General features: G+C 48.3%; 1 protein-coding gene across 1 annotated transcript in view; it reads right to left on the minus strand.

The window, feature by feature from the left end:
• Nucleotides 1-23564, minus strand: part of camta1a (calmodulin binding transcription activator 1a) — a 278218-nt gene that overhangs the window by 62521 nt on the left and 192133 nt on the right. Inside the window, exon 5 of the mRNA XM_042343585.1 lies at nt 3595-3666. Coding sequence (XP_042199519.1) covers nt 3595-3666 — 72 coding nt within the window. The remainder of the gene's footprint in view (nt 1-3594; nt 3667-23564) is intronic.

Here is a 23564-nt window from a genome sequence, read left to right on the forward strand (position 1 = left end):
TATTTGCTGCACGAGGGTTTCTGGGAACGTTGCGAGCCACCGCGCAAGAGTTTGGATAAAGTTCTCCACTTAACCACTCGCCTCGCGAGCGAGAGGACCCGGGTTCAATTCCCGGGCGGGACAAAACCTTAGGCAAGTTTCCTTACTCCACGCGCCTAGTAGTCGATAGGAACCCGGTTGTTAACTCCTGCGAAATGGCTCGTCCTTGGGACAAAAGGACTATCGTTTGGAGACACGGAAGCTCCCAGACCGGGTTAAGACTCCAGCCTGTACTGGGGGGAGCTCCATCGTTGGAGGAGCAGTCCTTCAGATGAGATGTTAAACCAAGGTCCTGTTTGTACCCTGTTCAGTTAGAGCTGACAACATCCTGCGATGCTGTTGGAAAAGGGAAGGCAGAAATTCTCTTGTGTCTGGAGCATCAATCCTCTAGATAAATAGGCTCGGTTTTAATGTCTCATCCCACAGTGGCGTGTCGGCTTACACTGTGAGCTCAGTTCCCGTCACAAGCAGGGTTTGAACACACAACCTCTTGACTGCGAGGCGAGAGTGTTACCAACTGAGCCGGGCTGACAGACCAGACCCCTTGGATTGAGTTACTCAGACACTTTGCTGCTGGTAACAAAACGAGGCGGATGGAAAAGCTTTAGCTGTGTTTTTTTTTAACATACAATACATTTATTTTATATTTTATTGGCTTGTCACATCTTTTTCCGATTTCGCGCAACAAAAAGCTTTTACTGTCAAACTCTGAAACTCCACTGCATTAATAACGGCTGCTCGGGCGATGGCTTTCATTTCACAAAGGGCTCGGCACTGAGGAGTCTGGTTTGCTCTTTACGCCTCGAAAAATGCATCAGGCTTAAAGGTTGGCGGGGCATTCGGGCTCAGTGTGGGGAAGGACCCTATGCCCACTGCCCCCCACCTTCCACCTACCTCCCGCCCTCCCCCTCCCCTTCCACTCCGATACCTAAAGCTAATAATAATCCTTGCATTTGAAAACAACAACAGCTTGCACTTTTAAAGCTCCCTCCACACAGGGGTAGCGGCTCAGAGCACTTGCAGCGCCTTATCTGATATTGCGCCTTATCACGTCGTTGAGACGTCTCAAAGCGCTTGTGAAGTGAATTGACTTTATTTTGCGGGCGAAACGCGCACAATAAAGCAAGACAGGACGAGGCCGTTCAGCCCCGCAGTTTACTGCATGACAACAGATCTTTTAATCCCATTTCCTTACCTTTTCTCCAACTCAGGCCCGCCCCCCCCAATCCCCCAACCCCCCTCCCACCCCGGCTCCACAGCATTCTCACCACCCAACGCGCGACCCACCGTTTTCCGACTTGTGTCTTAGTTTGGGGCTGCGCAACGTCCCCGTGTTTTTTCGAACCCTCTAACCGAGGGGCTCGGACTGAGGGTTGAGAGCCCCAGGTGCGAGGACAAGCGAGGTATGAATGCGGTGCTCAGCGCTGAGTTCGCTGAGCCTCCGCTCTCCGCTATCAGCCTGGGTAGCCAGCGATCTTGCGACATTCTAATCTGCTCCGCGCACCTGGTCCCGGCTTAAGAGCGAGTGGAGAGGAAAAGCTGCTCGGAATGAAAAGCAAAACTGTTTGCTGTACAAAGCAATTCTGCATTCCTTTCCATAATCCCTTAGAAACCAAGTGGCACATCACCCTGAAGGCATACATGACAGTCAGCTCTGTAATCACGCTCACCCCTGGCTCAGAGAGCAGCTCTGGGTACTGGTTGACATTCACTTAACACTGCCTTCCCCGCTATTTGTTTTTCCCGTTTCCACAAAACAAATGACGCGACGACATCCACAGAGCTGGTGCCTCGGCTCATTCTGTCAGAAGCCACAGCACGCACACGCCAGGACACGCGCAGGCCAGGACACGCACACGCCATGACCACCCTCCTCTCTCCCACCACCACCCACCCCCCCACCAACCCAACCCAAACACTCCGGAGCCCATGATACAATCTGCTTCCATCAGTTATCTATTTCGAACCCCAGCCCCATGAACGAAGCAGAGAGATTCGCTGAGCCCCCAAGCACTGTGCCGAGATCGGGGAAGGGGAGGGGATAACGGATGCAAAAATGTCACGTTTCCTAACATAATTATCACACGGATTCTGTTGTCAAACATGACGTTTTTCACCCCCGGGATAGGTCTGTGCTTTAATCTAGTTTTAGGAAACGTTAAACTGACTGAGGCAGAGGCACAAATCTTGTCAATTTGTCACAAAGTTTTATATATATATATATAAAAGAGAGATGAAAGCATTGATAGGAAGTCTGAACTGCGCAGAAAGTCGGGGCACGCACTTGATCAGCATTTAGCTGCGCTCATTTTCATTCCGATTCAAACCCAACCCCCCGCCCCCCACCAGCTCTTTTACCTCTTTAATATTTACAGATTGCAGGCGTGGGAGTGTTGCTCATCTTACATGCTCGCCGTCCACCCTCCGTGCCTGTGTGCGTGCTGCGTGAGTACGCGTGCACGCACACGTGGACAGACGGGCGCACGTGCGTGTACACAGTCGCCACCCATATAGGTGCTGGTATACGTTCCCTCTGTGTCTGTTTACCCGCGTGTCTGTACGTGTGCGTGTCTGTACGTGTGCGTGTGTGTGTGTGTGTCCCCGTGCACGTGTGTTTTCAGCGTACGTGTCGTTTCCGTAACCGCAGGTTAATCTGGGCTCTGGCAGCAGCGCAGACAAACCCGTGCAGAGAACGCCCCACAAAATATACAGTCACTACACTTTACCTTTTATTCTGTGAAGCGCTTTGAGACGTCTCGAAGACGGGCTAAGGCGCTGGGTCACATGCGAGGACTGTTATTGTTATTATAACATGGTTCTCGGGCGTTAAACTCCTGAGTGAGCAACAAAAAAAATCAACCTGGGCTTTTTACTTATTTATTTCTTGAAAAAGTGCTCCTACTTTCCGAGGTTCGTTCAGTGACGATGCTTCAGAGCCGGTCATTAAAGTCGAATTGATTTTCCAGAATGTTCTCTTCACACTTCCTCGAAATGCGGTCCCATGCCCGCGATAAAAGCTGTCAGTGTTAATCAGCAGCGTTCTCCGTCTGGCTGTTTCTGCTGCCATTAGCCACAGCGCCTCACTTCACTGAAGTCTTTGCTTTTGTTTCTTAAATTTAAACCTCGTTGTCAACTGGCCTGTGCCTTTCACTCATCGTAACGAGACACACGCACTGTATTCCGCTCAGGGTCTCAGTCACCCACAGACACCTCCCTCCACATCTCTCTGAGACACAAGATCAAATCCAAACGACGGTAAATCAATCTCTTCCTCGTTCCGCTGCCAATTTGCTGAACCCGTTGCCCGCCTGGGCTTCAGACAACGGCTGGAACTTGCACAGGACTGGAGCCCAGAATTCCACCTAGTCTTAGCCCAAGCGACTATTCGTGGAAAAGTTCCTCCGTTGTGTCTTAATCTGGACACCGGTTTCCGGCAGATCTTAAACAGAGATAGCCCTCGCTTGCTGATCACCGTAGGCAATCAATCCCCTCCTCCGCACCGCCCGCCCCCCCCCAACCCCAACCCCACCCACCTGGATCAGAATGAAACCTCACCTGAAGAAGCCAGTAGCACCTCCGGTGGAAAGTGGGGATGATGGAAGAATGCACGTAACATCCGTAAAGACACTGCGGAGACAAAAAGGAAGACAGATGAGTCTCATGCACTTGCCTGCCGGCCTGCCTTTGTAGAGTCTGTTCACGGCTGCCATCGATCATAGGTCGTTAAGTGGCAAACTGCTTTTGAATTCGGTCTTTGACTTCTGAAGCCGTTTCCCGCAGTGTCTTGGAAGAAAGTTTACAGAAAAACGGCTTCAGAATTCAGGCCGTGTGTTGACAAGAGACAACTGGCTGTGAACTGCACCTTTACTTTAGCACAGACCCTAAGCAACCCATGCGGAACAGGAGGCGGAGGGCACAGCTGGTTGCAACATGCCCCATGTCATGGCACCTCCTGGATCAGAGTTGGTGCCCAGGTAGTCAGGGTGAAAAAGACCTCCTCTCTCTGTACGGTTGTGAGTTCAGGGCATTCTCAACCCACTTGCTAATGGGCACGGGTTCAAAACACAAGGCTGCATCTGATTAGGCTCTAATTGGCACTCAAGGCAGATGTGTTTGAAGCAAAAGCAAAGAGTGAGCTTTTATCCTCCGTCAAACAAGCGCTGTGCATTGGCGGCTCGTGGTTTGACTTCGAGAATTCGAGAGATCGTCCCGGTTACCCCCAGCACGTCTTGTTGAGCCCAAGAAATCACAAAAAAATATATAATTCAGTGTAACAGAACAGTTAATTCCTGCTCATCTTCCCTCAGTTGGGCTCATCCAAGGCCGATATCCTACTCCGGCCCACACTGCACTTGCTCTTAAAATTGAAGGCTACTCAGAACTGGCTGCCGTGTTTTGCCTACAAAGCAACAGCAACAACAACTCACATTTATACAGCACCCTTCACGCTGGGTTGCGTCTTGGAGCGCTGACACCCGCAGCTCAGGTGCAAACCCTTCATCGTCCAGGGTCTTGGGACGTCCTCCCGAAGTGAAAGGCACTTTATAAATGCAATTTGTTGTTGTTGTACCCAGTGTCCTGTCACCTGTCGTTGGACTCTGCATTGTAGAGTCACTACACTTTGCCGAATATCCGTGAAGCGCTTTGAGCCATCACACCAACGGGAAAGGCGCAATATCAAATGCAAGGATTATTAAGAAGGATTGTGAAAAAAATTCTTCAACGTCAATTTTGAAGCTGTTTCTTTCGAAGGACGAGGAAAAACCTGCTGCTAAATTAAGTTCCAAAATTCTGAATGGTGTTAAGCTGGAAGGCAGTTTACGCAGGTCGGGACTGACATTTAACTTTCTCAGCAACTTAGAAATGTTTGCAAATTCTTAAACCACTGCCTTCATTCTGAAGCAGTTTTTCTGTAAACTTTGTCGACAATTTGTCCTGTTCTGGACGTCAGTCTAGACCCGGCTGGCATTTCTCTCCGCCACCCTTCCCTTGGTATTTTATTAATAATATTAATCCTTGCATTTTTATCGCGCCTTATCACGACGTTGAGACGTCTCAAAGCGCTTTACGGGATATACTGTAAAGTGGATCTTGACTGTGTGTTTTGTGGGCGAAACCCGGCAGTCAATTGCGCACGGCTGTGTCCCGCAGGCAGTCGTGGATTGAGCGACCGAGTATTTTTTTTAGGCTTTGAGACCCTGATGTTTGGATCTCTGATGATGGCTCTGTGCCACGATTAGAATCAGTGTTTGTCAAACGAGCACTGGTCCAATTGTTTCACATCATGTACAGCACAGAGGGAGAGCCACACAGTCTGTGACTCCAAACCCCGGTTTTAATTTGCTGTCAATCACTGCTCCATCTCTCGTAACTCCTCTGCATTTTTTGCTCATTTTTCATGTTAATTTTTATTTGATCCCTCTTCTTATTTGTCTTCTACACACTTCATAAGCAGCCATTCCGCCGAGGCTGAATTAATTTGCTTAAGAATTTGCAGTTTATTGAATTTTCCTTGCGCAGGAACACAGCGGGTGAGATTTGGTAATGAACTAAATTAAAAAGACTGCGTGATGAGGGAAGTGACTGAGAGTTTGCTCCTGGCATTGGGTTTCCGTGCGTACGGAATCTGTCTGAAGCATCTCAGCACTTTACACTCGCAACGAACATCAGCCCCTGGCTGCCCAAATGCTGACTGCAGAATGCTACTCAGCAAAAGGGCCCACAATCCATAGACCAGCCCTCAGTGCCAGGGCCGCTGCCTGGCATGATACAACAGCCCCAGAAGCCAACAGCACACTGGAGGCCATCCCACTAAAATACAGGGTTCACAAGGTAACTGCAGACAATACGTCTCGTCCACAAAATAGACAGTCAGTTCTCTTTCCAGTCTATTCTGTGATGCGCTTTGAGACGTCTCAATGACGTGATTAGGCACTATATCAAATGTAAGGATTATTCATTATTATTATGAATACAACGTAGCGTCCAATAACAGGTGATTGGGCACTGAGTACAACAACAATAAAATGCATTTTGCCCTCAAATTATAGTCAATTCGCTTTGCGGCATATTCTGTGAAGCGCTTTGAGACGTCTCAAAGACATCATAAGGCGCTATATCGAAAGCACGGATCATTATTGTTATCTATACAGTCCCTTTCACGTCTGGAGGACATCCTAAGGTGCTGGAAAATGAGGGGTTTGCATCCGAGCTGCGGGTTGAGGTCAGACAGGGATGAAGAGGAGGTATGATGACCGAAGGCATGGTCGAAAAGGAACATGACTGTGTCAATCCCCCCTGTGTAACTCGGCTCCCCCACACTGCGACAGAACTTACGTTCTGTGGTTCACTTGTTTAATAACGTTTAGTGTGCTGGTGCGAGGAGCAAGTATGTACAAAGCAAGTGCATCCATGGTGGGACTCTGTCACTCCGCCACATCAAGTCTTACGACACGTGTCAAGATTAAAGAGAACACATCCTGTTCTTTGTCGCACCAGAGGCAACGCCAGGAACTAGGAGTTAGTTAATGCGCTTCCATTTGGTGTAGACTGGGACTTTGATTAGGCTGACAATTAATGAATTGATGGGCGCAACAGGGAGACTCTGTGTTATTCATGGCGCTTGTTAATAATTCTGAGCACTGTCAGCACGGTCTGTCAGATTTACTTCCCATTAGAATAACAAAGAAGGTTGTGTGTTATTATCATAAATGACTGGTATCTTCATCTGAATTGATTCCAGTTTGTAACCGGGAAAGGTCACTCAACACAGGGTTTGGTGATGAATAATACAGGGAGGTCGAGTGGTGCAGAGAGAGAGAGCGAGCGTTTTCTCGACCCTGGGAACAGCGTGGGAACAGCGTGCCCGCTGATGTCAGGGAACTCTCTCCTCTCTGGCAAGGGTCTTTACGAGCAGCTTATTGACTGTAACGAGAATCCTTACAGTCGTCTTGTGTCCCTTCCGTTGAAAGCCTTCTAAGCTTTCCAGTCGAACCCTGCAAGTGACTGTGTATTTGGTAGCCGAACGCTGCAGAACACGGCAAGGCTCCCACAAACAACCACAGAGTGACAAGACTGGCAGATTAATGGGTAGGATTGTCAGCCAGGACTCTGAAAGCAACTACGCTCCTCTTTTCCCACAGTGGTGATGGAGTCTTCCACGTCTGCCTGAACAGAGCGAGAGGGAGAGGGATGGAAGATGACCTCAGCCCGTCAATCATCGCTAGACTCCAGGGCAGAGCGACTGCTGTTGCTCGCGTCCCCTGAATCCTCCGCTCCACCATTGGCGGCCGTGCCTTCAGCCACCTCGCCCCGAAGCTTTGGAACTCTCTTCGTCAACCCCTTCGCCTCGCCTCCTCCTTCCCCATCTTCAGGTCACGCCTGAAGACGTTCCTTTTCGACCGCGCCTACGGTCACCTTCCCCCTCCCCCTGGCTCGGCCTTGGGGCTCCACCATTGTTAAGCGCTCTGAGACTCCGCCCGGCGTGGAGAGCGCTATGTAAGTGCAAGTTGTTGTTGTTCAAGTTGACTTTGTAGGGCTCAGAAGATGTGAAAATGGTTCACAACCTCAGAGTGTTAAGCCCTCGGTCTGTGCCACTTTACCCTCTGTTTTCTTTCTCTCTTCGCTCCCAGCCATCTGTCTGCGATTCCATTATTTGTGCCTGTGTGCAGCCCGGCCCGAGAGGATAGCCTGTAATTTGTTCATTATTGAAACTCAATATTAAGAAGCGTGAATGAATGATAATATTAATGTCCAGGCCTCCCAGCGGAGTGTGCAGCTCAGACCAGGATTTTGCACAACGCTGTGTCTCAGGGCTGAAGGCCTCAGTTGCCCTGATGCTGTGAATTCTCTGCTCTGCCCCACACTGAAACATCTCCTCGCGTCCGTCGCTGTTAAGCCCTGTCTGAGGGAGTTGGTGTCAGCCTGGCTCGGTCAGCCGTGCTCTTTCTTGCTTGTGGGTGGGGGGGAGTGTCAGACAATTGTGGGCTCGCATATTGGGATTGGAGCTCAGAGTCCAGGCTGGCGTTCCAGCGCAGTACTGGAGACAGGGGAGCGTTACATTGTCAGAGGCACTGTCCTTCAGACGAGACATGTGTGCCCCGTTCAGATGGATCCAAAGATCCAAGGAGAATGGAGTTCGGCTATAAATACACAGTCACTAGACTTAACAGTAAAATCCCGTGAAGCACTCTGAGACGTTCAACAAGGTGACACAGTATATCAAGTGCACAGATAATTATTATTATTGCTGGTGTCCGATGTTTCTTAAATACCTCCAGTGGCCTGGCCTGGTTACCCCATTCCACCCTCAGTGTAAAGACACGTATGCTCCCTCCCTCGCTCCCTCCCTCCCTCGGGCACTGACTGAGCAAGTCCCTCTCTCCCTGTCCCAGACTCAAACGTACAGTCACTGGCACAGGAGCCGATGAGGGGATAGAGCTCACAAACAGGTTCAACGTCTAGATAAATGTTTCAATGTTCCTCTTAAAGAATTCAAATCAATTCTGCCACAAGTACTGTAGTGGAAAAGCTTCAAAAGGAGGGTTGCCTGAAGATTGGATCGATTTTTTTTTTACCTTTACACTCCACCGCTGAGCTCATTCTTTCAAACCAATCTCCAACCACTTCAGGAATCATTTTAAAAGAACGATTTTAATTTGTTTCTGCCCCAGGTATTTATCGCCAGAGCTAATTCGGTTTATTTTACATTTTCAATAGCCCAGTCTCCATAAAGCCGTGATCGATAGGAACACCTTCCAGAGGAAGCCAGGAACAATGATGCGGACAAAGGAACGTTCAGTAACAAAGCTCGGAGCCAGCCACAGAGCCAGCCGCAGCAACCGTGGGTGTGATGGGAGTTTGAGCGAAGCAAAGCTGTCAACCTAATGAACTTTGCCACGTTTTCACTATTTTAACTTAACGCGAGACAGTAGTGAAGCTGTTGAGCAACATTTCTTTCTTACATTTCCATGCTCCTAGGCTGTCAGCAGTGCTCTTGCCTTGAAGCTGGGTGTGGGGTGGGAGAAGAGTTGTAGTTCGAGCCCCACTTTGAGCTCACAGTCTAGGCTTACTCTCCAGCGCAGTCCTGGGGGAGCGCTCCATTTTCGGAGATTCCGTTCTTCTCAGTCAAATTTCAGAATGAGCTCCTTCCCTCCTGTGTCTGTTCCAGGTGGACAGTAAAGATGCTGGGATGCTATAAGAGAAGAGCTTCTCCCAATGTCCTGGCCAATATCCTCCGGATTAATTTGTCACCGACTGCCTGCTGTGTGTGTGGGAACCTGCTGTGTGCAAACTGACTGTCAAGGGCACTGAGGCAGCGAGAATAAGCTGGAACCAGGACTGTGATCAGTAACTGAAACATTTCCCAGCAACTGGTCTGAGAGAAGCAGTGAAGGGCACATGGGGTCAGGCTGCCTGTTTGGTGGGGGACGTGGGGGTGGGGTGGTGAGGGGGAACCCGAGGATGGAAGAAGGGGGGAGAAAATATCTTAAACTAGAGCTATTCTTGTCCTCGATAAGTAAATCTCATGCCACGACTAGGCAAACATGGACTTCAATCAGCACGTACTTAGCTCACTGCCAACATCCAGCCTAAGGAGTCCTCAATTCAAATGAGGGTTGCATTGTCATCCATGAATAATTCTGTCTGTTCAGTAAAGACCTTAAACTCGTGCCTCATAGATAAGAGGAGCTTCAAATTCCTCCAGTCTCTTTAGCCAAGGTTCTAGCCCTGAGCAAACACCCTTAGTGGGAGCTCCTACCCATTCCTCTCGAAGGAGCCAAGTGGGAAGCAGGGCTCAGTGTAAAACACATGCGTTTCTCATGGAAAAACACAGCACCTCAGGTTCATCATCACAACTTCAACTTTTACTTGTGGGAGAGGAGACTGGACCACAGACACAGGAAGTCAGGACCACAGACACAGGAAGTCAAGACCACAAATACAGGAAGTCAGGACCACAGATGCAGGAACACAACAAGGGAAGGGAAGTAACATCGATAAGACATGTTGCTCCCAGTGCCTGTGTCATGAGCTGCAGGTCCATGAATATTTCACCTGCCATCATCCGTCTCCATTGTTTTCCCTGGAATGCTTACATTCATCTTCCTTAAATATTTAATAGTGGCTTTGAATGCTTTCCCCTTTCATAAACTATCTTATCATCATCTGATTCTCTTCATCAAAGAGATATATATCGTCCTCTCCTCGCCATCCCCCCACCCCTCCACCACCACCCCTCCCCAACCTTCAGTGTGGCTTTTTTGCCCCAAAGGGTGAAACTCCAACCTTGATTTGCCTCACCCACCATTGCAGGAGCTCAGCTCGATGCCGCCTCCTGTCTGTGACCGTTGACTTCCTTGTATTGGAGGGGCAACTTACAGCTCCCATTTTTTCTGCTCCCTGAGCCCCGGTGCCTTCTGACTGCTGACTCCCGAGCACCAAACCCACCAGTAATGTTGTTAACAATCCTTCAGATAAATCGCTCATTCACCTCACTGTAGGACCTTGCTCTTTGCAAACTGCGCTTGCCTACAACTACACAGTCACTACACTTGACAGCAATTCTCCCTTGAAGCGCACCGAGATCTGTTGATGTGGTCGGCGCTGTCCCAAGTGTGAAGATTATTAATAAACCGGTCTCAGCCTGGCGTAAATGTTAGCAGCTTGCAGCACCGAATACGACATGTACACTGCACAGATCAAGGCAACGTGGGCGCTCACTGTCCTTCCAGCACCTCACATTAGCTGTAAGTTGTTAATAAAAGCAACTGCACAACATTAGTAAAATGTGCTATTACATTTGTCTGCCTTTAATGTCGGCTGTTAGCACAGCGCTGTGTTTTATCTTAATTTATTGTATGCTTGTCTCTTCCACTGGAACAAGGGGCCACGGAATTAACTGTAAGGCTTTTGTAAATTGGAAATGAAACTTAAGGAGCTTTTGGGAAATAACATTAGTCCGTGACGGATGCCGTGACAAGCACTGATAAACGGACAGTTTTGTTTGCGTTGGTGAGATTGGGAGGCAGTCAGCGATGGAGCGCTGGGTCTTTGCGCTGGGCTGGAGTAATGCGCGCCCACGGGGCAAGAGAACGTTGCTCGATTCCCCTGTCTCATTAACAGCCCACGATCGCAGCTCCCGCCATCGCCTCCACCCCTCGGGATTAATGGCTCGTTCATCTCAACTCTGGTTGTGGAACTTGTAGATTAGCCGCCGTGTTTGCGTTTGCCATCGCTCTCCCTCCTCGCGGTTCACTTGCCTGCACAGTGCTTTGAGGTGTTTTAGATGTGAAACATCAAAGCAAGGATTGGGGGGCAGAGACAAGTCAAGTCAGTGTGTGATGTGCTAACTACCACTCTGCAGAAAAGTCAAACCTGCCTTTAGTCTGGCAGGATTCAGAGTGGAGCCCTCTCCCCCTTTCTCACCCCCCCATCCACACCGACACACAATGTCGCCCTCAGATACACAGTCACTACACTTCGCAGCAAATCCTGCGAAGCGCTTTGAGGCATTGCGATGACATGATCAGCGTTATACCAAATACGAGGATTATTATTACGTTATTATAAGCTTGGAGGTCAATGGGTCTCACAGCGGGACCTTGTAGAGGTGTGTAATTTGCTAAAAAGAACGAAAGTGAATGCAGAAAGATTCCGCAGAAACCCCAGGGCAGCGGGTCAAGAGGGTATGGGGTTCAGGGGCTGCTGGGTGCACATTTAGAGCGGACACGAAAGAGGGGGGAATTGACAGCCGGTCAATAGAATGGGTCACCAGGTCGGGTGGTCGAGGCCAGGGCTTTGGAGTTGAGGTACAGATCAGTCATGATCTAATAGAATGGCGTAGGCTTGAGGGGCTGAATGGCCTTCTACTGTTCCTCCTGACTCACTTACGAAACTCTGATGTGCAATGGATGGACGGTAGTTGGAATACTGGGAGGATGAAGAAGGCCCTTCCTTGTTTGATCTCGGAATTCGTGTTACAGACTCAGAGCTGGATTCGCACTGCCAGAACCTCAGAGCATTTGTCAACCGAGTGCCCAACGGCGAAAGGAGAGTAACGTCATGGGTGTGTGGCTCTGATTCAAGACGACAGGACTGTGTCCCACCGAACTCTGCCACCCAAGCAACCCAAGAGCCTGGCGTCTAATAGGAACGATCAATCAACAAGGCAACAGAAAGCAGAACTAAATGAAGTAAAGAAACCGCTGGAGGCTGAACTTCTTTCCCCGTTTCCGTGATGAATCATTCAGTCAGGTTCCCACTGAAAACAGGAAAGGAGCAGCTGATATTCCTCACAGCAGCTTGTGGTGTCTCCAGGCACCCGTCTCCCCAATGCCACCAAACTGCCTGTGTCCCCCCAGCTCGGTGAGTACAGAAATCACTTTGCTCACTAAGAGGAGAGCGGCGATGATCCCCGGTGTGAGAGGAATGAGCTATCGCGAACAACTGACAATAATATATAATAATCCCCCAATTTGACACTGAGCCTCTCAACGCGCTGAAACTTCTCAAAGTGCTTCATTCACAGAGCGGTTCTGGTGAGAATGCTACCAGCTGAGCCAGGCTGACACCGCAAGCATTTTTGAGATGTTCATCCTAGGAGAAGGGAGCAGCGCAGAATTTATTCTAGTTAAGGCAAGTCTGGCCTCTTCAGCTTTGAAAAGAGACATCTCACGGAAGTGTATGTGGTGCTGAATACCTTCAGGGGGCAATGGCTTTGGAGCTGAGGGGGCAGGGGTCTGTACATGAGGTGAGCAAAGCGCTGAATAAACAGCGTCGTAAACGGCTGCAGCATTGCACAACTCGCTGACCGATTGTTTGGTGTAACGGGGCGATGGGATTAGAGTAGAGAGCTCCAGCGGTGGGGGGAGCGAGCGCCGGCAGGGACACGGCGGGGGATAAACGGCCTCGAATATCTGCGAGGAGAAGTCTCGCGTAATCTCTCCGTGCTCCTTGCCGACATTAACCTTCGGAAGAAAACAAAGCAGGCGGCAGGAGGCGGCAGGCGGCGCGTAGCTGGCGCAAGTACAAAAAAACACGGGATCCTGGAAGTGCAGGAAGTAAGGAAATACACGAGCCGAGATGTGTGTGTATCGGTCACCCCCAGCCAGGAGCCTTTGATTGGTGGAGTTTTGCTCCTTGCTCTGTGGCAGGCTGAGAAGATACTGTATCCCCGAGTTAATGTACGACTAGGCTGACTGCCAAAGCATTAAGTGAAATCGAATTCTAAAAAAACAGCTGTAATCAGCAAGTTCTTTTCTGGGCTGGAATTGCTTTCTCCCATGGAGTGTTTGCCAACGAGCGGGGCTCTGTAAGACCAGAGAATTAATGATGCCACAGCCTGAATTTCCACTCGTTTTTTTTTCTCTGCCTCTGACTATAGGTGCGAGGGAATAGAACCGGCGTTAATCATAAGTCTCTGCCTCCCCCAAACACGCCCCCGGGAATCTCCCTTTCTCAGAGACTCGAATTCATCCGTTGACGGGGAAAGCGGGACGAGTGCTGGACAAGCCCGCAGTCCGAGCGAAATAATAATAAAAGAATTATAATAACGTGGTCACTCAATCCCACGATTGTTTGTGGGTCGCTGCTGTGTGCAATTGGCTGTCACGTCTCGCCCACTAAATGTATAATCAATTCACTTTACAGTATATTCTGTGAAGCTCTTTGAGACGTCTCGAAGATAAGGCGTTATATTAAAAGCAAGGATTATTATCATTATTATTATTATTATTATGCTGCTTGTCTTGAAGCTCTTCAAAATCCTGTCAAGTGTAGTGACTGTTTGTAGGTGAACGCGAGAGACTATTTGCGCCCAACAATGTTCCACCTGTGCCCATGGAGTGAACGACCTATTTTTCTCTGGGGGATTATCGGTCTGGACCCTGGACTGGAGGGAAAAGGGGCAAGAGGGGAACAAACTGATCGGGGGAAAAAGAACGAGAGATTTCTGAACTTGAACCGAAAGCTTCAGGAACAGAAAAGTGGGACCTTACAGTAACAACAACAAATTACAGTTGTGTAGCACCTTTCACGTCGGGAGGATGTCCCAGGATGCTGGTATAAAGAACAGTAAAGACACAAGCAACTCCAAGTGCGAGGTCTCGAGAAGTTTTCGAGCTTTCAATTGATTTTTTTTGGTCAATCTTCACGAGTATTGCCTGACAAAAAGGAAATGGAATTTCTGATCTTAACACACGGGACGCTACTAACACAAGCGATGTGTAAACACACACACACGTACGTACGCACGCACACACACACACGCACACAACGCCACTAACACAACCCAGTCTCAAGACCCCCCTCTTCGACCGAGCCTTCGGTCACCCTCCTTCCCCTCCTGCCCTCCACTCTCCCCCGATCCCGACCCCCAGCTTGGGTCCAAAACACTGATTGTCCTCCCGACGTGAAAGGCGCTGTACACGTGTAATTCTGTCGTCGTCGTTATGATGCATGTTCACACACGTAATGCTGCTGAGTCAAGTGACGCATTAACATACGTGACGTTGCCCTCACGTTCCCAGGCGGCTGCCCTATTCCATTTGAAACATATCGATGGGAAGATGAAGTGTTTTGGGACGACGCCAAGTAACCTCTTTCACTTCAACAACCGTTAATTCCCAAATATAAAGCCAGTTTCTTGTTGCCAACCTGGAGAGGCTCCTCCGGCCACCACTCTCACACTCACTTGTCTGGACAGCAGATTAAAAAAACACTGTTCACCTGATGGATGGTCCTTCCTTCTCCTTATCTCTCTGTCTCTTTCTCTCTCTTTCTCTCTGTCAAAGTTTTCTTTTGAAACTGACTTTATCGTCGTTCCTCTATTCATTGTTCCTCTCAACTTGCGCCTCGTTCCTTCCAAGCTTCAAATAAAACATGGCATACACACGCATTTTCCCTCTCTTCCCCGCGGGGCTGAAACTCACACTCGATTATTCTAGGTGAAGGAATAATAAATAATAATAATAAATTATTATTATAATAATAATAAATGCAAGTTGTTGTCAGTGGTCTTTTCAGCCCTTGCATTTTCTCATGTTCACTGAAGCAATGAGTCTCTGTGACTGCACTCAAGCAGATTACAAGGAGATTTCCTTGGTTAGAGCACTCGCTTTGCAAGCGAGAGACCTGAGTTCAATTCCCGGCAGGTCAGGGCGAAACCTTGGGCAAGTTTCCTTACTCCACACAGAGCCTAATAATAATCCCTCCAAAACCAACAACAATAATAAATTGGTCATTTTCAATCTATGACTGTTTGTGGGACATTGCTGTGCACAATTGGCTGCCGCGTTCGCCCACAAATATACAGTCAATTCACTTTACAGTGTGTTCTGTGAAGCGCTTTGGGACGTCAGCTATATCAAATGCAAGTATTATTATTATTATTATTATTATTTCAAAGGCTCTTGACGTTTAATATTAAGTGATGGGATAAATCAGTTCTTAAATGTTTTGCAGTCCTGTGATACAGTCGTTTAATGTCACAGGCAACAGCATTGCCATAAATAATTAATATGTGTTTAATTAAAATGTTGGTGGGAAACAATAATGAATTGTAATATACCATTAATTCTGTAAATAACGGGCCTGGCAGTCAGTCGGATAACACTCTACAACACGTGTTATCCTTTTATTGTTATGTATCGTATAGTTTCAACTTGGTGTAAAACAAAAGGTTGAGCAGTGAAGGGTTTATTTCCACCGGTTGGCAAGTCAGCGACGAGATATCCCGTTCCCATGCCCATATGCCGAGCTCTCAGTCACACCACGCTGTGTCAAGGAACTCGCCAACACTGCCACTGGGATGGCAATCACAGAGAGAGGACGGGGTAAAAAGTGTGTGGCAGAGCCCACTCGTGCTCTGGGGAGCTCTCTGCTCAGGCTGGGCTTAACACCATTTTTGGAGCTGAAAACGGACCCTGTCTTTAACCTGAGCTGGAAGTGTGGACAGACAGTATAGAGAGAGCTTTACTCCGTCTCTAACCGTGACCTGGGAGTGAGAACGGACAGTGTAGAGGGAGCTTTACTGTGTCTCTACCCCTAACAATAATAATCCTCACATTTGATACAACGCATTATCACGTCTTCGAGACGTCTCAAAAGCGCTTCACAGAATACACCTGGAAGTGTGGATGGACAGTGTGAGGGAGCTTCACTGTGTCTGTAACCCATGCAGTAACTCAGCTGTGAGTGCCAGATAGGACACTGGGTGCCTGAAAGACAAAAATTGTCAAAAAGCATCCAGTCAGTGAAGAGAAGGGTTGACAAGGGTCTGTGAGGCCTTTACAATGCCAACGTCAGAATTTTGCATCTTTGAAAAAACTCTAGTCAATCATCGGATTAGGTTTTACTGCTCGCCAACTAACGTCTGTGAATCCACTCAGCGTCACTGATCACAACACCTAGCAAGCTCCAAGAGTCAGCACTAAAATCCCCAGCCTCCCCATCGCCAAGCTAACCCAATAGGGACTGAGTACTTATAGACAACCCAACAGTCTATGTGCATACAGCAACGTGCCACAAACAGCCAGGAGGTGAATGACCACTTTATCCTTCTCTTTTCCTTTACACAGCGCCACGGTATCTGCCTACTTGAACAGGGACAGGCAGTACCTCGGTTTCACCTCTCATCCAAAGGACAGCTCCCCTCTCCACCAACCCCATCCCCAGTACTGCACTGGACTGCCAGCCAAGACTCAAAGATCCCATGTGGGGCTCGAAACCACAATCTCCTGACCCAGAGATGACAGTGTGAGGGACTTGTAAGAAAAAAATAATCAATTTTCCATTCTAGCCAAGGGAAAATCACAATGTGTACAACTCTCAGTGTTTAGACACTCTTAAGGCATGTTGATGGGTTTCCAGAGAGACACCGACTGACCAAACAAATACAAAATGGCTTATTATGGTCACCAAACATTTTCACATTCACTTTCACCACCATTCCTGCACACACACACACACACACTCACACACACTCACAATCACACATCCTCTCAAACAACAACTTGCATTTATATAGCGCCCTTCACACCGGACAGTGTCTCAGAGCGCTTAACACACACATACTGACACACAAACACACCCACACACACATACACACACAATCCCACACTCACACCCACACCCAAACACACCCACACACACTCGCCTCACTGAAGGTGATTTCAAAACGGGTTTCAGTGGAGAAGGATCTTTCACAGCAGAGCTGTCACTGTCAGGATCAATCAGAGGAAAAGCACCCTCCTGGTAAATGTTCCCATTTGTTGTCTCTATGTATGGAAATCTGTTTTGCCTCAAGGACAGTTTTGGAACAGGGTTCATTTTGTTGGTTTAAAAAAAAGACCGCTTGACAGCTAAATTTTCTTTATTCATTGTCACTGAGAGCCCAGACCAAAACCCTGGGCTGTAAAACACAGTCTTCCCGAACAGCCCTCGATCACGATCGAGAAAAGGCTCGAAAAACTCCTGGCAAAGAGTCGGGACGTAAATCTACCGCAACGATAACAAATGACACTTGTGTAGAGCCCTTCACGTCGGAAAGACGTCCCAGGGCGCTGGACAGTTAGGGGGTTTTGGACCCGAGCTGGGAGTTGGGGTCAGAAGGGGAGGAGTTCAGGGGGGCTGGGGGTGGGAGGGTGTCCGAAGGTACGGTCGAAGAGGAAGGTCTTCAGGCGGGACTTGAAGGAGGCAAGAGAGGGGGTGAGGCGGAGGGATTGCGGGATAGAGTTCCAGAATGTGGGTGCAGAGATGCTGAATGTCCGACCGTCAATGATGAGGCGGGAAGTGCGGAAATCAGTCTCTGTTACCGTTCGGTTTGCTTGAAATTAATCCCTTAAAGGATGATGATTATTATTATTTTTAATCACACAATTTGGGGATCAATGATCTCCAGAGAATGAGTTGCACATCGCAGAGCTCACTCTAGCACTGGGACTGATGCAGACTTACACTCTCATTATTATATTAATCCTTGCATTTGATACAGTGCCTTATCACATCCTCCCCTCCCTTTTTGGTCGGCCAACAAAATAACTTTTCTTATCACGAATATAAGAACTTAGTGGGTAAAGAAAGCCAAGGTCTATCTAGTTCACCTTCCACCATCCTGGCAGTCGCTTGACATGCCATAAATCAAGAATCATTCGATCAAGAAAAACTGGAAACACAATATTGTTATAAAACAGGTTCAATGTTCCGTGGGCCATATCCGGCCCGTGGGCCATGGGTTGGCCACCGCTGCTATAGATCATCAAACCCAAGCTTGGCGCATCATGATGACCTTAATTCCACCATTTCTCCTGTCCGCTCTGCTCCAAGCTGTAATGTACTGTGGTATTTAGGCCATCGATCAATAAGTGGAGTGCAAACAAAACAAAATGAAATCGGGAGAGCTGTGACCGGGGAAGAGGGAGGGAGGAATTTAAAGTGCGTCTTGTTTCTCTCGACATGGCAGATGTTGGCTGCCTTCTCACGCCTTGAGAGACATCACTCCACTCGCCAACTCCGCCACAACTCCATTACTCCCAATTAACCTCTGCAATGCCTGTCAGTGTCCACGGCACAGCCGGGAGGGAATGGCTCTCTCTCTCTCTCTCTCTCCCCCTCCCCCCACCGTTTGTTTCCGTCTCTGCCATCAGGAATTATGACCCAGGTCGGAGCAGCAAATTAAAAAGAAATGTGATTAATTAATTACAGTGATTTAATTAATCACCGAACTCCATTGCTAACATAAACAGGACCAGCCTTCAGCTGAGGTGGCAGCCTCTCTGGAAGTGCCCAGGCCGGCCGGCAGGCTGATCAAACCAGGACCAGATGCTTTGTCTAATGCTGTGACACTATCGCTGACCTGCGAGCGTGGATGGACAGTGCAGAGGGAGCTTTACTGTGTCTCTAACCCTGACCTGGGAGTGTGGACGCACAGTGTAGAGGGAGCTTTACTGTGTCTCTAACCCTGACCTGGGAGTGTGGACGCACAGTGTAGAGGAGCTTTACTGTGTCTCTAACCCTGACCTGGGAGTGTGGACGAAAGGTGTGGAGGAAGCTTTACTGTGTCTCTAACCGCCTGCTCTGTGCATTCCAGCTCCAGCCTGGAGCGATTCATGTTTATCTACGCACCATTTATTTAGCAATGATGCAGCATTTGATTGAAATTATTTATTTCAATGCTGCTCTAGTCAAAGCTTTCAAATCTTTAAACGCCTTCTCTATTGTGCTTTTATTATAGACAACATCAGCGCAGGAAAGATTGGGAGACATTAGAGTACAAAACTGTCAAAACAAGATGCAGAGAGAGTGGCTACACCAGCGCAGTTACAGGCAATTTCATCTATCTTTATTTAACCAGATAGTGGTCTATTATACAAGCTGTGTAAACCATGTGCAAACCCATCTGTAAATAATAATAATCCTTGCATTTGATATAGCGCTTTTCACGTCTTCTCGACGTCTCAAAGCGCTTCACAGAATATACTGTAAATTGAATTGACTGTATATTTGTGGGCGAAACGCAGCAGCCAAATTGCGCATAGCAGCGTCCCACAAACGGTCGTGGATTGAAGTGACCAATTTATTATTTTTATTATTATTAGGCGTGTGGAATAAGGAAACTTGCCCAAGGTTCCGCCCTGCTGGGAATCGAACCCAGGTAAAGACAGAAAGGAGATTCACCTTCCAGTGGGGTCTCCCCTCGATCTTTAAATGCAATAACATCTGAATGAAGAATTACAGGGGTTCTTAAAGATGCAATTACCGATGAAACGTTAACACATGATTTACACAGCTTGCATAACAGACCGCACTATCCTTTCACAGTGGAGAGGTTTGAGGGCGCAGGTCTACATTCTCAGCGCCTATTTACCAAGCAAACCCAGAACGTTGGACAAGAGGGCACAGGTTCAGAGGTGTGGAGGGTACACATGTTTGTTTACGCGGAGAGGAAATCAAGAGGTGGGACGATCCAAGGCACAGTGCCCTTCACGGGGGGGGGGGAACATCTCGGAAGGCTAAACAGTGGCGGAGCCTGATGCCAGATCGGCGATAGGTGACCGTAAGCACAGTTGAAGAGGAAGGTCTTCAGTCGTGATCTAAAAGAGGGGAAGGAGGGGAGTAAGGCCAAGGAATTGAGGGAGAGAGTTCCAAATCTAAACGGGGCAGGGGGAAGAGGGGAAGGGGAGGGGGGCGCGGGCTGGGGGTGATCGACTTAATATACTTCCTTGAGAAACAAAATAAGAGAGGGAGGGATTGACCTGGATTCTGTCCCCTGCGAGAGGCCAGGATTGCTTTGCAGTTTGGCAACGTTCTTGTTTACCCTTCAAACCTCCTTGTCCGGCTGAGCTGATGGCATACAATTACAGTGAAATTGGACATCCAACCCGCAGACATGCTCAGAGTTCCTGCGGTGCTTATTGTGGAACAGAATTAGTTTCTGAGAGGAAGGATTCGGTAATGATGCAGCCCTCCCGCTCTCCTCCAACGGCTGGAGATGAAGATGGCAACTGCCCCCACCCCCCCACTCCCCACCACCCACACCACACACCCCCCACCCCCACCCTCACCCGCCCCGATATTTTAATCTAAATTAATACATAAATTATAAATGTGCTCCTGAGATCAAGGGAGCTGTGACACCGGCCAAGGGAAAACTGCCATGTGTGATGTGCTGATTGATTAACCTGGAATTAACCCGTTGTTAAACAAGGGGTTTGGACCATTTGTTTTGTGGGCAAATCGCAGCAGCCAAATGCGCACAGCGGCCCCACAAACAGTCGTGGATTGAGACGGTGACGTCACACAGCTCTTAAGTATAGCCGGCAGCCCTCACTTGGAGGGGGATGGGGGGGGCAGGGGGGCCGGGGGAGAAGGAGACGGGAGAAGCAAGGGGGAAGAGGTGACCAAAAGCGAGGTCAAAAAGTACGGTCTTTAGATGGGCTTTGTAGGTGAGGAATGAGAGGGCGAGGCAGAGGGACTCAGAGGGAATTCCAGAGAACGGGGGCAGAATGGCTGAAAGCACGGAGTAAAGGAAGCTCGTGCCGCTCAGCAGAGCAGGCTGCGAGCGGACTGACAGACGGGCAGTCTCGCAGACACCCGCTGTTTTTCCCCCCTGTTGTGATTTACAGACTCGGGGCGAAGCTTGCAAACATCCGGTGGAATCTTCCTCCGAGGCATAAATAAGAAACCAGTTCCATTTGCTCCCGTCTCCAGAGAGAACATTGGGTTGTGTGTTTATTGAGCAATATCGTTCAGCGCTGAGCATAACGACAAGAATTATTAACATTAGCCGTCTGAACCATCAGCTTTATTTCAGCTTTAAATTCTGTTGCCGAGTGTTGACTCCCCTGGCAATATTGTGTCTGATTAATGCACATTAAAACTTCTCTTACTTGCAATGAGAGTTTTAGCTCCTTATAAAATCCTCCCGCTCTGACAATGTGTCGTTCCGTGTGTTGGGATACAGGGATCTATTGGCGATGTATTGGATGGAGCTGACCTTAACCCTTTTGGGGGAACTCAGGTAAGTATTTTAATAATAATAATCCTTGCATTTGGTATAAGCATCTTATCACATTGTTGAGACGTCTCAAAGCGCTTCACGGAATATACTGTAAAGGGAATTGACCCATGTATTATGTATTTTGGATAATCCCAACCCCCAACTCGGGTGCAAATCCCTGACTATCCAGCACCTTGGGATGTCCTCCCGACAAGAAAGGTGCTGTGTAAATGAAACTTGTTGTGTTGCTGTTATTATCACGCTCTCAATACGAAGCTTCACTGTGCATAAATTTAAGACAATCGCAAACAAGAGTTAAAGAGAAGGCTGGAAAATCTCTCATTACACAGGGGGCGGTGGGAAGATGGAATTCTCTACCATAATCTGTCATTGAGGCTGAGTCCATCAATCCTTTTGTAAGGGAATTAGATAGATGGTTGAGGAGGAGGAATGGGAGGAGTGTGCAGGAGAGGGGGTGCATGTGGAGAACTCCAGCACAGAGCTGACGAGCTGAACAGGCTGTTTCTATGTTGGAGCATTCCGGGATTCCACGATCCTGGAAATTTCTGGTTGGAGGGAACTTCTATCTCCAAGGTCAAAAGCTTGGGAGGTGGGTAGGGAGGGAGGGAGGGAGGGAGGGAGAGACGGAGGTTTAACACAGGAAAGATGACAAAAATCAGAGCAAAGTTCGGGCGAGAAAGATAATCAGTGAGCTTCATTGCCTCAAGTCAAGTAGAAACCTATAAAAACAGCCCTGGTCGCTTAGGAAACTAGACAATTAATCTTTGACAAAAAGCACAACAATTAAATGTTTCATGATTCCTGCCGCTGTATTGGGTCTGACAGATTCACTCATTAGTAGCTCGCCTCGCTCACAAATCCATAAACAAGTCCATTTCCAGCTCTGTCTGGGCAGCAAATGCTCAGGGTTCAATAGACTCAACCAAGCACGTCACTGGTAGGACGACTCAAAGCGACGGCTGGAATTAACACACTTTAGATTATCTGCTATTTCATTAAAAAATGTTTGGATTCATAAGAAAAATTAGATCAGCATGAAATCGATATCAAGCGACTGCAGGATTGTAAATCCCCTGGCGCAGTCACAACTTTAATTTCAGCATTTTAATTGAGTCCTTCTACCCACTAGATTGCCACAGAGACTGGGCAAGTACCCACCAGACAGCAAGGAATCAGTTTTAATTTACCTTCCCTCTCTCACTCCCTCCCTCCCTCCCGCCCTCTCTTCCCCTACAGCTCAGGCATTATTCCGTGACAAAACAGATAGAGAGGAGATGGAACACAGGCTGAAGCCGGAGCCAGCTGCGGAAATGCTTGCCTTCTCTCACGCACAGTCTTCACGCTTGACAGGGCGTCCTGTGAAGCGCTTTGCGACGTCTCGACGACATTATAAGGCGCTGTATCAAATACAAGGATTATTATTATATTACACTACTTTCTGGGAAGCGCTTTGAGACGTCAGAAGTTCTGCGACACGTGTAAGGGTTATTTATTGAGGTCAGAGAATGTTATGGAGATGTATAAGACAGACACTGAGAACAATTCTTTCACATACGCCAAGGCAGAGGGCAAGAGGGCACCAGGTTGTGACGGGCATGTTTTGGCCAGACACCAGGAAGTATTTCTTTACGCAGAGGAGGAAACAGACCTAGGCTGGTACACAGGCCATGTGGCTGATGACAGGAAGTAGTTGGGACATGGTTAGGAAGTAGTTTGATGCTGGAATGAGATGTAATGAGTTTTCTTCATCTGAACCTGAAGCTCCAAACAAACACACTGCAGTAAGGAGCGGGTGGGAGGAGGTGGTGGGGGGTTTGAATGGGAGAGCTGAGAAGATTTTTTCATTAAAATGTATAAATGGATCGTTTTCTAAATAAAAAAGTTATGACTTTGGGGGTGAAAATTACACCGTGGGCTGTGATAATTGTCACTAGTGATACTGAACGTATGACAAGTTAAACATTTTCCTCCTGACAGGTTGACACCCTGATCAGTTATCCTATGTGAA

This window comes from Callorhinchus milii, unplaced genomic scaffold, assembly GCF_018977255.1.
Source record: "Callorhinchus milii isolate IMCB2004 unplaced genomic scaffold, IMCB_Cmil_1.0 Scaffold24, whole genome shotgun sequence".
In the NCBI taxonomy this organism is placed as follows: domain Eukaryota; kingdom Metazoa; phylum Chordata; class Chondrichthyes; order Chimaeriformes; family Callorhinchidae; genus Callorhinchus; species Callorhinchus milii.